Consider the following 15,039-nt stretch of genomic DNA (forward strand, 5'->3'; position numbering starts at 1 on the left):
TGTCCAGTGGGTGGATAGATATAGTGACCAGTATGTGGATGGATATAGTTTCTAGTGTCCAGTAGATGGATAGATATAGCCTTTGATGTTCAGTGGGTGCATGGATATAGTGCCTGGTGTCCAGTAGGTGGATGGTTCTAGTCTCTGGTGAATAGTGGGTGGATGTAAATACTCTCTGGAATCCGGTGGGTGGAGCATGATGATCCTATGTGCCAGGCAGCGGAGCGTGATTCCTTGTTGGTTGTCAATTAGAGGAGATGAACATTCTGTCATCATTATAGGGACTTGACCTTCCATAGAGTCACATGATGTGGTCATTCTCTTCTGATCTGTTACAGTGTTCCAGTGCAGCCGCCATCGCCATCGTCACTACTCTAAGTTTGATGACAATATCCGGGAGACTACAGAATGCGGCTCAGAACCTCCAGCTGTCTGTGTGAGGAGACTCCATCTTCTTGAGAACCTTCGTGGTCTTCAAGGATGAGACGTCATAGCAAGGCTCAGGACGACGTGACACATAGGACCCAACTTTCCAGCTGAGGCCTTGGTGAATGGCGTCTATTAAACTGCCATTCAGATTTTGGAGAAGCCAGACTATTTAGTCATATGGGCGGGGCTCTGTTTTTAATGAAGACATTAATGAAGGCGTCCATCACTGTGAGGACATTGCACAGATCAGAGACTCTTTGGGAATTCTACTGCATAGAATAAAAACTGTATAAACACTTTATAATATTATATGAGGCTCTTCCAGGAATGCTGGGACTGCACTTTCTATTAGAAGTACAAGTAAAGCTCATCCCAAAACAGGGCCAGCAGATGCGTCTTCATTATAAGCGACCCATTAAGGGTGTTCCTCCCCATGGTGCGAGTAGCGTGTTCTTCCCTCCTACGGTGCCAGTAGAGTGCTCCCCCTCCTATGGTGCCAGTAGAGTGCTCCCCCACTCTTACGGTGCCAGTAGAGTGTTTTCCCCTCCTATGGTGCCAGAAGAGTGCTCCCCCCCCACTCTTACGGTGCCAGTAGAGTGCTCCCCCCTCCTATGGTACAGTAGAGTGCTCCCCCCCACTCTTACGGTGCCAGTAGAGTGTTTTCCCCTTCTATGGTGCCAGTAGAGTGCTCCCCGCCACTCTTACGGTGCCAGTAGAGTGCTCCCACCCTCCTATGGTGCCAGTAGAGTGCTCCCCCCCCCACTCTTATGGTGCCAGTAGAGTGCTCCCCCCTCCTATGGTGCCAGTAGAGTGGTTCCCCCCTCCTCCAATGCTGGAAGAATGCTCCTTCCTCGGGTTGGGCAGACTGCCCCCTTCCTTCCTCTGCGCCAGTAGAGCAATCCCTTCCTGCTATCATGGCAGTAGAGTGCTTGCTTCTCCCACAGTTCCAGTAGAGTTAAATTGTCATGGTAGAGTACTCCCACGTACAGAGAGTCCAGAGAGTGCTTCATTTAATCACTACTAATAATACTGCTCATCCAAAAACTGCCACCAGGTGGAAAAACATGGCTGCAGTCTTCCAAAAACAGCGCCTCACCTGACCATGGGTAGTGTGTGGTATTGCAACTAAGCTCCATTCATTTCTATACAGCTGAGCTGCAGTGCTGGCAGTAACCATGGTCAGGTGTGGTGCTGTTTTTGGAAGACTGCAGCCATGTTTTTCCACCTCCTGAGAACCCCTTTAAGTGTGCTCCCCTATAGGGTTAGTAATGAGCTCTCTCCTCATCATAGTACAGTGTCTCCCCATAATGTGCTATTGTCATAGTAGAGTGCTCCCCTCATAGCGCTAGTAAAGTGCTCTCCCATCGTTTAGTAGAGTGCTCCCTTCATAGTGCTAGTAAAGTACTCTCCCATCGTTTAGTAGAGTGCTCCCCTCATAGTGCTAGTAAAGTACTCTCCCATTGTTTAGTAGAGTGCTTCCCTCATAGTGCTAGTAAAGTGCTCTCCCATCGGTTTAGTAGAGTGCTCCTCTCATAGTGCTAGTACAGTGCTCTCCCATCAGTTTAGTAGAGTGCTCCCCTCATAGTGCTAGTAAAGTGCTCTCCCATCGTTTAGTAGCGTGCTCCCCTCATAGTGCTTGTAAAGTACTCTCCCATCGTTTAGTGCTCCCCTCATAGTGCTAGTAAAGTACTCTCCCATCGTTTAGTGCTCCCCTCATAGTGCTAGCAATGTGCTCTCCCATCGTTTAGTAGAGTGCTCCCCTCATAGTGCTAGTAAAGTCCTCTCCCATCGTTTAGTGCTCCTCTCATAGTGCTAGTAAAGTGCTCTCCCATCGTTTAGTAGTGTGCTCCCCTCATAGTGCTAGTAAAGTCCCCTCCCATTGTTTAGTGCTTCCCTCATAGTGCTAGAAATGTGCTCTCCCATCGTTTAGTAGAGTGCTCCCCTCATAGCGCTAGTAAAGTCCTCTCCCATCGTTTAGTAGAGTGCTCCCCTCATATTGCTAGTAAAGTGCTCTCCCATTGGTTTAGTAGAGTGCTCCCCTCATAGTGCTAGTAAAGTGCTCTCCCATCGGTTTAGTAGAGTGCTCCCCTCATAGTGCTAGTAAAGTGCTCTCCCATCGGTTTAGTAGAGTGCTCCCCTCATATTGCTAGTAAAGTCCTCTCCCATCGGTTAAGTAGAGTGCTCCCCTCATAGTGCTAGTAAAGTCCTCTCCCATCGGTTAAGTAGAGTGCCCCCCTCATAGTGCTAGTACAGTGCTCTCCCATCGTTTAGTAGAGTGCTCCCCTCATAGTGCTAGTAAAGTGCTCTCCCATCGTTTGGTAGAGTGCTCCCCTCATAGTGCTAGTAAAGTCCTCTCCCATCGGTTAAGTAGAGTGCCCCCCTCATAGTGCTAGTACAGTGCTCTCCCATCGTTTAGTAGAGTGCTCCCCTCATAGTGCTAGTAAAGTGCTCTCCCATCGTTTGGTAGAGTGCTCCCCTCATAGTGCTAGTAAAGTCCTCTCCCATCGGTTTAGGAGAGTGCTCCTCTCATAGTGCTAGTAAAGTGCTCTCCCATCTTTAGTAGAGTGCTCCCCTCATAGTGCTAGTACAGTGCTCTCCCATCGTTTAGTAGAGTGCTCCCCTCACAGCGCTAGTAAAGTCCTCTCCCATCGTTTAGTAGAGTGCTCCCCTCATAGTGCTAGTAAAGTGCTCTCCCATCGTTTAGTGCTCCTCTCATAGTGCTAGTAAAGTACTCTCCCATCGTTTAGTGCTCCTCTCATAGTGCTAGAGTGAATAGTTTTGGTAAGTCTACATAGTAGGATACTATACGATCTCTATAGAGAAACCAGATGGACCACTAGCAGAGAGGTAAAGAAACACAACCATAGAAGTCACAAAAATTCATAAATGCTTTTTTTATGGCACAACATGGCATCTACATGGAGAGCAACACCAGTGATTATAGACCATGAGATTGTAGAACAAGCCGCAGTCCTTATCACATCATATGATCTGTCTATTACCAATATGTGTCCTGTGTCACGACAGACTGAACCCAGGAGTCCCTGGTCATGAGTAGAAGACCTGACTCCTTCTGTGAAGTCTTATTCCACCCTCTGCTCCAACATGGTTGGGTCTCCAGGGTTAGCCCTTAATCGCGGCCCCTTATTAGATGATGATCCTGGGTCACTGTGTCACAGGTAGAAGACATGTCCCACCATTTGGGTTAGCAGAAGAAGTGCACTGGTCAGGATCACCTCCCGGGAGACCATTGTGATCGGAAAACTGGAGGCTGGTGGAAAAATGAAGAACAATACAATATAAAGGAGAGGTCTGTGGCTGGAACCTGGATGTCACGGGACTACCTACTACAACCAGTATCAACTACTACTAACCTGGAAGATTCACACATGGATGGGGGATTAATTACTTTATATATTCACAGTAACTTTAAAAGGGTCTCTCCTACTACTAGTAATATGATGAAAAACAAGTCTGTTATGGCCGGACTTCATATCATGGAGACCCCCAATGATAACAAGAACAAGGATCCTTGGGTGGCCAGTATTAATGGAGAGTAGTCCACAGGTGTAACCACCACTCAAAGTGTTCCTTAATGATGATCACCATGAGACGTGACTGGTCATGTATGTGCACCCCATGGAACACCAACGAATCAATGGGACTACGCCGAAACCATCAGGCATCCAACCTGAAGAAACTGGATCTAGCCACAGGGGTCAGTTGGGTGCTAGTGGTATTTAGGGCATCATGGTCTTACTACTAGTGTGAACATATTCTGAGGGAAGGTACTAGATATCAGGTTTAGAACAAAGCAAAACCAGACATTAGTGGACACAGCTCAGGTTCTGAAGGGTCCGGTCCATCAATGACCATGAACTCTTTCAGGTCACTTGTACTCTCCCACCCTGTAAGACGGTTGGGGTTAGTGATGAGGCCTCTGGGTTTGACAATTACCTGAATTGAATGAACATTTGGTAGATTTACACCTTTTACCTGTAAACAACAAAGAACACCATTGTTATTATTCTGACCATGACATAAGAGATCTCAGAAGATGGATGGTCACTCACTTTTGGCCAGTTCACAGTTGTAGACACTGGACTTCTCCACCGACTGCAGAGCGATCACATTCCTGTCTCTGTCTCGGGTAAAATTGGTCACCTTGAACTTCTCGAAAGGTGGGATCAGCACCTCCTCCTCTCCCGGGAAGAAGGAGAAGTTCTTGATGTTGACACCATAACAGGTCTGTATGCTAAAGAACGTGTCTTCTCCAAACTGCAAAGCATTCTGGTCATTCTTGGATGAAGAAGTAAACTGGCCAAAGCGGACAGGTTTCCTGGACTCAGACTTGAACTTTATACCTCGGATTCCTCTGAAGACTGTGTGACAAGCTGGGGTGTCAACTTCATCCAAGATCTGCAGAGCTTTGGTCAGATAGTAGTGGAGAACCTTAAAGTTGAAGTTCCTCAGGTAATACTGCTTGGACTGGCCGGCCTCTCTCACCGCTTCATTGAAGACCTTGTGCAAAGGTCCATTGATGGTGTAAGCGAACAGAGCAATGGCGTACTCATCCTTAAAGCCCTTAGGCAGGGTTACATATCTCTTCTTCTCCTGCTGCCACTTAAAGGTGGCCGTGTCCCAGGCGTCTGCAAACTCCTTATTGGTGGAATATTCTATTTGGAATAGTTGAGGGATCTCCTCCTCCATGACATCACTACATCCTCTGTACTGGTCATCAAATGACGAAGGAGCCATATCAAGAATGGATTCCTTAGCAGAGAAGACGTCTCGTTTGGACTCCCTCCGACTGTCAACCTGAGACATAGGGGTAAAGTATGAGTTATTGTCAGTATATCCTGGCTCGGGGGTGCCCTACATATAGAAATAGAATAGCACCGCCCCTACTTGTACCTTACCTGTATGGCTGTGGTCACTACTATTAGGGTGGTGATGAGGGACGTTGTTGTGTAGTAATACAAGGCAGATTTAGCCATTTTCTACACCTGAAATAAGACAAACATTACACCTCTAGAACCTTTAAAGACTCTACCCTCAGGCAGCTGATCCCACGTTTGCAGTAAACAGCTTCCACTCTACAAGACTGTAAATTGTAGCACAATGATCCAGGAGATCCCATCCATCATAAGACATTGTTGTTGGATGTCTTGGCCCGTAATCTCCATCCCAGTTCTCATCCATCTTCCATCATCTACAAGTATCTCTCATCCATCTTCCATCATCTACAAGTATCTCTCATCCATCTTCCATCATCTACAAGTATCTCTCATCCATCTTCCATCATCTACAAGTATCTGTCATCCATCATCTACAAGTATCTCTCATTCATCTTCCATATTCTACAAGTATCTCTCATCCATCATCTAAAAGTATCTCTCATCCATCTTTCATCATCTACAAGTATCTCTCATCCATCATCTACAAGTATCTCTCATCCATCTTCCATCATCTACAAGTATCTCTCATCCATCTTCCATCATCTACAAGTATCTCTCATCCATCATCTACAAGTATCTCTCATCCATCTTCCATCATCTACAAGTATCTCTCATCCATCATCTACAAGTATCTCTCATCCATCTTCCATTATCTACAAGTATCTCTCATCCATCTTCCATCATCTACAAGTATCTCTCATCCATCTTCCATCATCTACAAGTATCTCTCATCCATCTTCCATCATCTACAAGTATCTCTCATCCATCTTCCATCATCTACAAGTATCTCTCATCCATCTTCCATCATCTACAAGTATCTCTCATTCATCTTCCATAATCTACAACTATCTCTCATCCATCATCTACAAGTATCTCTCATCTTCCATCATCTAAAAGTATCTCTCATCTTCCATCATCTACAAGTATCTCTCATCCGTCTTTCATCATCTACAAGTATCTCTCATCCAACTTCCATCATCTACAAGTATCTCTCATCCATCATCTACAAGTATCTCTCATTCATCTTCCATATTCTACAAGTATCTCTCATCCATCATCTACAAGTATCTCTCATCCATCTTCCATCATCTACAAGTATCTCTCATCCATCATCTACAAGTATCTCTCATCCATCTTCCATCATCTACAAGTATCTCTCATCCATCTTCCATCATCTACAAGTATCTCTCATCCATCTTCCATCATCTACAAGTATCTCTCATCCATCTTCCATCATCTACAAGTATCTCTCATTCATCTTCCATAATCTACAACTATCTCTCATCCTTCATCTACAAGTATCTTTCATCTTCCATCATCTACAAGTATCTCTCATCTTCCATCATCTACAAGTATCTCTCATCCGTCTTTCATCATCTACAAGTATCTCTCACCCATCTTCAATCATCTACAAGTATCTCTCATCCATCTTCCATCATCTACAAGTATCTCTCATCCATCTTCCATCATCTAAAAGTATCTCTCATCCATCATCTACAAGTATCTCTCACCCATCTTCCATCATCTACAAGTATCTGTTTCCCATCATCTACAAGTATCTCTCACCCATCTTCCATAATCTACAAGTATCTCTCATCCTTCCTCCATCATCTACAAGTATCTCTCATCCATCTTCCATCATCTACAAGTATCTCTCATCCATCTTCCATCATCTACAAGTATCTCTCATTCATCTTCCATAATCTACAACTATCTCTCATCCTTCATCTACAAGTATCTTTCATCTTCCATCATCTACAAGTATCTCTCATCTTCCATCATCTACAAGTATCTCTCATCCGTCTTTCATCATCTACAAGTATCTCTCACCCATCTTCAATCATCTACAAGTATCTCTCATCCATCTTCCATCATCTACAAGTATCTCTCATCCATCTTCCATCATCTAAAAGTATCTCTCATCCATCATCTACAAGTATCTCTCACCCATCTTCCATCATCTACAAGTATCTGTTTCCCATCATCTACAAGTATCTCTCACCCATCTTCCATAATCTACAAGTATCTCTCATCCTTCCTCCATCATCTACAAGTATCTCTCATCCATCTTCCATCATCTAAAAGTATCTCTCATCCATCATCTACAAGTATCTCTCACCCATCTTCCATCATCTACAAGTATCTGTTTCCCATCATCTACAAGTATCTCTCACCCATCTTCCATAATCTACAAGTATCTCTCATCCTTCCTCCATCATCTACAAGTATCTCTCATCCGTCTTCCATCATCTACAAGTATCTCTCATCCATCTTCCATCATCTACAAGTATCTGTCATCCATCTTCCATCATCTACAAGTGTCTCTCATCCATCATCTACAAGTATCTCTCATTCATCTTCCATCATCTACAAGTATCTGTCATCCATCTTCCATCATCTACAAGTATCTCTCATCCATCATCTACAAGTATCTCTCATTCATCTTCCATCATCTACAAGTATCTCTCATCCATCTTCCATCATCTACAAGTATCTCTCATCCATCTTCCATCATCTACAAGTGTCTCTCTTCCATCATCTACAAGTGTCTCTCATCCATCTTCCATCATCTACAAGTATCTCTCATCCATCATCTACAAGTATCTCTCATCCATCTTCCATCATCTACAAGTGTCTCTCATCATCTACAAGTATCTCTCATCCATCTTCCATCATCTACAAGTATCTCTCATCCATCATCTACAAGTATCTCTCATCCATCTTCCATCATCTACAAGTATCTTTCATCCATCTTCCATCATCTACAAGTATCTCTCATCCATCTTCCATCATCTACAAGTATCTCTCATCCATCTTCCATCATCTACAAGTATCTCTCATCCATCTTCCATCATCTACACGTATCTCTCATTCATCTTCCATAATCTACAACTATCTCTCATCCTTCATCTACAAGTATCTTTCATCTTCCATCATCTACAAGTATCTCTCATCTTCCATCATCTACAAGTATCTCTCATCCGTCTTTCATCATCTACAAGTATCTCTCACCCATCTTCAATCATCTACAAGTATCTCTCATCCATCATCTACAAGTATCTCTCACCCATCTCCCATCATCTACAAGTATCTGTCTCCCATCATCTACAAGTATCTCTCACCCGTCTTCCATCATCTACAAGTATCTCTCATCCATCTTCCATCATCTACAAGTATCTCTCATCCATAATCTACAAGTATCTCTCATCCGTCTTCCATCATCTACAAGTATCTCTCATCCATCTTCCATCATCTACAAGTATCTCTCATCCATCATCTACAAGTATCTCTCATCCATCTTCCATCATCTACAAGTATCTGTCATCCATCTTCCATCATCTACAAGTGTCTCTCATCCATCATCTACAAGTATCTCTCATTCATCTTCCATATTCTACAAGTATCTCTCATCCATCATCTACAAGTATCTCTCATTCATCTTCCATCATCTACAAGTATCTCTCATCCATCTTCCATCATCTACAAGTATCTCTCTTCCATCATCTACAAGTGTCTCTCATCCATCATCTACAAGAATCTCTCATTCATCTTCCATCATCTACAACTATCTCTCATCCATCATCTACAAGTATCTGTCATCCATCTTCCATTATCTACAAGTATCTCTCATCCATCATCTACAAGTATCTCTCATTCATCTTCCATCATCTACAAGTATCTCTCATCCATCTTCCATCATCTACAAGTATCTCTCTTCCATCATCTACAAGTGTCTCTCATCCATCATCTACAAGAATCTCTCATTCATCTTCCATCATCTACAACTATCTCTCATCCATCATCTACAAGTATCTCTCATCTTCCATCATCTACAAGTATCTCTCATCTTCCATCATCTACAAGTATCTCTCATCTTCCATCATCTACAAGTATCTCTCATCCGTCTTTCATCATCTACAAGTATCTCTCATCCATCTTCTATCATCTACAAGTATCTCTCATCCATCATCTACAAGTATCTCTCATCCATCATCTACAAGTATCTCTCACCCATCTTCCATCATCTACAAGTATCTCTCATCCATCTTCCATCATCTACAAGTATCTCTCATCCATCATCTACAAGTATCTCTCACCCATCTTCCATCATCTACAAGTATCTGTCTCCCATCATCTACAAGTATCTCTCACCCATCTTCCATAATCTACAAGTATCTCTCATCCATCTTCCATCATCTACAAGTATCTCTCATCCATCTTCCATTATCTACAAGTATTTCTCATCCATCATCTACAAGTATCTCTCATCTTCCATCATCTACAAGTATCTCTCATCCGTCTTTCATCATCTACAAGTATCTCTCATCCATCTTCCATCATCTACAAGTATCTCTCATCCATCATATACAAGTATCTCTCACCCATCTTCCATCATCTACAAGTATCTGTCTCCCATCATCTACAAGTATCTCTCAACCATCTTCCATAATCTACAAGTATCTCTCATCCATCTTCCATCGTCTACAAGTATCTCTCATCCATCATCTACAAGTATCTCTCATCCATCTTCCATCATCTACAAGTATCTCTCATCCATAATCTACAAGTATCTCTCATCCGTCTTCCATCATCTACAAGTATCTCTCATCCATCTTCCATCATCTACAAGTATCTCTCATCCATAATCTACAAGTATCTCTCATCCGTCTTCCATCATCTACAAGTATCTCTCATCCATCTTCCATCATCTACAAGTGTCTCTCATCTATCATCTACAAGTATCTCTCATTCATCTTCCATCATCTACAAGTATCTCTCATCCATCTTCCATCATCTACAAGTGTCTCTCATCCATCTTCCATCATCTACAAGTATCTCTCTTCCATCATCTACAAGTATCTCTCATCCATCTTCCATCATCTACAAGTATCTCTCATCCATCTTCCATCATCTACAAGTATCTCTCATCCATCTTCCATCATCTACAAGTATCTCTCATCCATCTTCCATCATCTACAAGTATCTCTCATCCATCATCTACAAGTATCTCTCATCCATCTTCCATCATCTACAAGTATCTCTCTTGCATCATCTACAAGTATCTCTCATCCATCTTCCATCATCTACAAGTATCTCTCATCCATCATCCATCATCTACAAGTATCTCTCATCCATCTTCCATCATCTACAAGTATCTATCATCCATCTTCCATCATCTACAAGTGTCTCTCATCCATCATCTACAAGTATCTCTCATTCATCTTCCATCATCTACAAGTATCTCTCATCCATCTTCCATCATCTACAAGTATCTCTCTTCCATCATCTACAAGTGTCTCTCATCCATCATCTACAAGAATCTCTCATTCATCTTCCATCATCTACAACTATCTCTCATCCATCATCTACAAGTATCTCTCATCTTCCATCATCAACAAGTATCTCTCATCTTCCATCATCTACAAGTATCTCTCACCCATCTTCCATCATCTACAAGTATCTGTCTCCCATCATCTACAAGTATCTCTCACCCATCTTCCATAATCTACAAGTATCTCTCATCCGTCTTCCATCATCTACAAGTATCTCTCATCCGTCTTTCATCATCTACAAGTATCTCTCATCCATAATCTACAAATATCTCTCATCCGTCTTCCATCATCTACATGTGTCTCTCATCCGTCTTCCATCATCTACAAGTCTCTCTCACCCATCTCCATCATCTACAAGTATCTTTCATCCATCTTCCATCATCTACAAGTGTCTCTCATCCACCTTCCATCATCTACAAGTATCTCTCATCCATCATCTACAAGTATCTCTCATCCATCTTCCATCATCTACAAGTGTCTCTCATCATCTACAAGTATCTCTCACCCATCTCCATCATCTACAAGTATCTGTCATCCATCTTCCATCATCTACAAGTATCTCTCTTCCATCATCTACAAGTATCTCTCATCCCTCTTCCATCATCTACAAGTATCTCTCATCCATCATCTACAACTAACTCTCATCCATCTTCCATCATCTACAAGTGTCTCTCATCCATTTTCCATCAACAACAAGTATCTCTTATCCATCATCTACAAGTATCTCTCATCCATCTTCCATCATCTACAAGTATCTCTCATCCATCTTCCATCATCTACAAGTATCTCTCATCCGTCTTCCATCATCTACAAGTATCTCTCATCCATCATCTACAACTATCTCTCATCCATCATCTACAACTATCTCTCATCCATCTTCCATCATCTACAAGTGTCTCTCATCCATCTTCCATCATCTACAAGTATCTCTCATCCATCTTCCATCATCTACAAGTATCTCTCATCCATCTTCCATCATCTACAAGTATCTCTCATCCATCTTCCATCATCTACAAGTATCTCTCATCCATCTTCCATCATCTGCAAGTGTCTCTCATCCATTTTCCATCATCTACAATTATCTCTCATCCATCATCTACCAGTATCTCTCATCCATCTTCCATCATCTACAAGTATCTCTCATCCATCTTCCATCATCTACAAGTATCTCTCATCCATCTTCCATCATCTACAAGTGTCTCTCATCCATCTTTCATCATCTAAAAGTATCTCATCCATCTTCCATCATCTACAAGTGTCTCTCATCCATCTTCCATCATCTACAAGTATCTGTCATCAATCTTCCATCATCTACAAGTATCTCTCATCCATCTTCCATCATCTACAAGTGTCTCTCATCCATGATCTATCATCTACAAGTATCTCTCATCCATCTTCCATCATCTACAAGTATCTCTCATCCATCATATACAAGTATCTCTCACCCATCTTCCATCATCTACAAGTATCTGTCTCCCATCATCTACAAGTATCTCTCAACCATCTTCCATAATCTACAAGTATCTCTCATCCATCTTCCATCATCTACAAGTATCTCTCATCCATCTTCCATCATCTACAAGTATCTCTCATCCATAATCTACAAGTATCTCTCATCCGTCTTCCATCATCTACAAGTATCTCTCATCCATCTTCCATCATCTACAAGTATCTGTCATCCATCTTCCATCATCTACAAGTGTCTCTCATCTATCATCTACAAGTATCTCTCATTCATCTTCCATCATCTACAAGTATCTCTCATCCATCTTCCATCATCTACAAGTGTCTCTTATCCATCTTCCATCATCTACAAGTATCTCTCTTCCATCATCTACAAGTATCTCTCATCCATCTTCCATCATCTACAAGTATCTCTCATTCATCTTCCATCATCTACAAGTATCTCTCATCCATCTTCCATCATCTACAAGTATCTCTCATCCATCTTCCATCATCTACAAGTATCTCTCATACATCTTCCATCATCTACAAGTATCTCTCATCCATCATCTACAAGTATCTCTCATCCATCTTCCATCATCTACAAGTATCTCTCATCCATCTTCCATCATCTACAAGTATCTCTCATCCATCTTCCATCATCTACAAGTATCTATCATCCATCTTCCATCATCTACAAGTATCTCTCATCCATCATCTACAAGTATCTCTCATTCATCTTCCATCATCTACAAGTATCTCTCATCCATCTTCCATCATCTACAAGTATCTCTCTTCCATCATCTACAAGTGTCTCTCATCCATCATCTACAAGTATCTCTCATTCATCTTCCATCATCTACAAGTATCTCTCATTCATCTTCCATCATCTACAACTATCTCTCATCCATCATCTACAAGTATCTCTCATCTTCCATCATCTACAAGTATCTCTCATCTTCCATCATCTACAAGTATCTCTCATCCGTCTTTCATCATCTACAAGTATCTCTCATCCATCTTCTATCATCTACAAGTATCTCTCATCCATCATCTACAAGTATCTCTCACCCATCTTCCATCATCTACAAGTATCCATCTTCCATAATCTACAAGTATCTCTCATCCGTCTTTCATCATCTAAAAGTATCTCTCATCCATCTTCTATCATCTACAAGTATCTCTCATCCATCATCTACAAGTATCTCTCACCCATCTTCCATCATCTACAAGTATCCATCTTCCATAATCTACAAGTATCTCTCATCCGTCTTTCATCATCTACAAGTATCTCTCATCCATTATCTACAAGTATCTCTCATCCGTCTTTCATCATCTACATGTGTCTCTCATCCGTCTTCCATCATCTACAAGTCTCTCTCACCCATCTCCATCATCTACAAGTATCTCTCATCCATAATCTACAAGTATCTCTCATTCATCTTCCATCATCTACAAGTATCTCTCATCCATCTTCCATCATCTACAAGTATCTCTCTTCCATCATCTACAAGTGTCTCTCATCCATCATCTACAAGAATCTCTCATTCATCTTCCATCATCTACAAGTATCTCTCATCCATCTTCCATCATCTACAAGTATCTCTCTTCCATCATCTACAAGTGTCTCTCATCCATCATCTACAAGTATCTCTCATCTTCCATCATCTACAAGTATCTCTCATCTTCCATCATCTACAAGTATCTCTCATCTTCCATCATCTACAAGTATCTCTCATCCGTCTTTCATCATCTACAAGTATCTCTCATCCATCTTCTATCATCTACAAGTATCTCTCATCCATCTTCCATCATCTACAGGTATCTCTCACCCATCTTCCATCATCTACAAGTATCTCTCATCCATCTTCCATCATCTACAAGTATCTGTCTCCCATCATCTACAAGTATCTCTCACCCATCTTCCATAATCTACAAGTATCTCTCATCCATCTTCCATCATCTACAAGTATCTCTCATCCATCTTCCATTATCTACAAGTATTTCTCATCCATCATCTACAAGTATCTCTCATCTTCCATCATCTACAAGTATCTCTCATCTTCCATCATCTACAAGTATCTCTCATCCATCTTCCATCATCTACAAGTATCTCTCATCCATCATATACAAGTATCTCTCACCCATCTTCCATCATCTACAAGTATCTGTCTCCCATCATCTACAAGTATCTCTCAACCATCTTCCATAATCTACAAGTATCTCTCATCCATCTTCCATCATCTACAAGTATCTCTCATCCATCATCTACAAGTATCTCTCATCCATCTTCCATCATCTACAAGTATCTCTCATCCATAATCTACAAGTATCTCTCATCCGTCTTCCATCATCTACAAGTATCTCTCATCCATCTTCCATCATCTACAAGTATCTGTCATCCATCTTCCATCATCTACAAGTGTCTCTCATCTATCATCTACAAGTATCTCTCATTCATCTTCCATCATCTACAAGTATCTCTCATCCACCTTCCATCATCTACAAGTGTCTCTCATCCATCTTCCATCATCTACAAGTATCTCTCTTCCATCATCTACAAGTATCTCTCATCCATCTTCCATCATCTACAAGTATCTCTCATCCATCTTCCATCATCTACAAGTATCTCTCATCCATCTTCCATCATCTACAAGTATCTCTCATCCATCTTCCATCATCTACAAGTATCTCTCATCCATCATCTACAAGTATCTCTCATCCATCTTCCATCATCTACAAGTATCTCTCCTCCATCTTCCATCATCTACAAGTATCTCTCTTCCATCATCTACAAGTATCTCTCATCCATCTTCCATCATCTACAAGTATCTCTCATCCATCTTCCATCATCTACAAGTATCTCTCATCCATCT

General features: G+C 41.6%; 2 protein-coding genes across 3 annotated transcripts in view; one reads left to right on the forward strand and one right to left on the reverse strand.

Moving 5' to 3' along the window:
- The window catches only part of LOC140117155 (protein sel-1 homolog 3-like), a 42,496-nt gene extending 41,712 nt beyond the window's left edge, over positions 1 to 784 (forward strand). Inside the window, exon 23 of the mRNA XM_072133624.1 lies at positions 339 to 784. Coding sequence (XP_071989725.1) covers positions 339 to 440 — 102 coding nt within the window. The 3' untranslated portion in view covers positions 441 to 784. The remainder of the gene's footprint in view (positions 1 to 338) is intronic.
- Positions 785 to 3,304: 2,520 nt separating this feature from the next.
- Positions 3,305 to 15,039, reverse strand: part of ART1 (ADP-ribosyltransferase 1) — a 28,214-nt gene continuing 16,479 nt past the window's right edge. For both annotated transcript variants that reach the window (XM_072132922.1, XM_072132923.1), the window contains exons 2-5: positions 5,349 to 5,435; positions 4,503 to 5,247; positions 4,387 to 4,425; positions 3,305 to 3,700 (exon numbers count right to left, since the gene is read on the reverse strand). In XM_072132922.1, coding sequence (XP_071989023.1) covers positions 3,603 to 3,700; positions 4,387 to 4,425; positions 4,503 to 5,247; positions 5,349 to 5,426 — 960 coding nt within the window. In that variant the 5' untranslated portion in view covers positions 5,427 to 5,435 and the 3' untranslated portion in view covers positions 3,305 to 3,602. The remainder of the gene's footprint in view (positions 3,701 to 4,386; positions 4,426 to 4,502; positions 5,248 to 5,348; positions 5,436 to 15,039) is intronic.

This window comes from Engystomops pustulosus, chromosome 2 (genome assembly GCF_040894005.1).
Source record: "Engystomops pustulosus chromosome 2, aEngPut4.maternal, whole genome shotgun sequence".
In the NCBI taxonomy this organism is placed as follows: domain Eukaryota; kingdom Metazoa; phylum Chordata; class Amphibia; order Anura; family Leptodactylidae; genus Engystomops; species Engystomops pustulosus.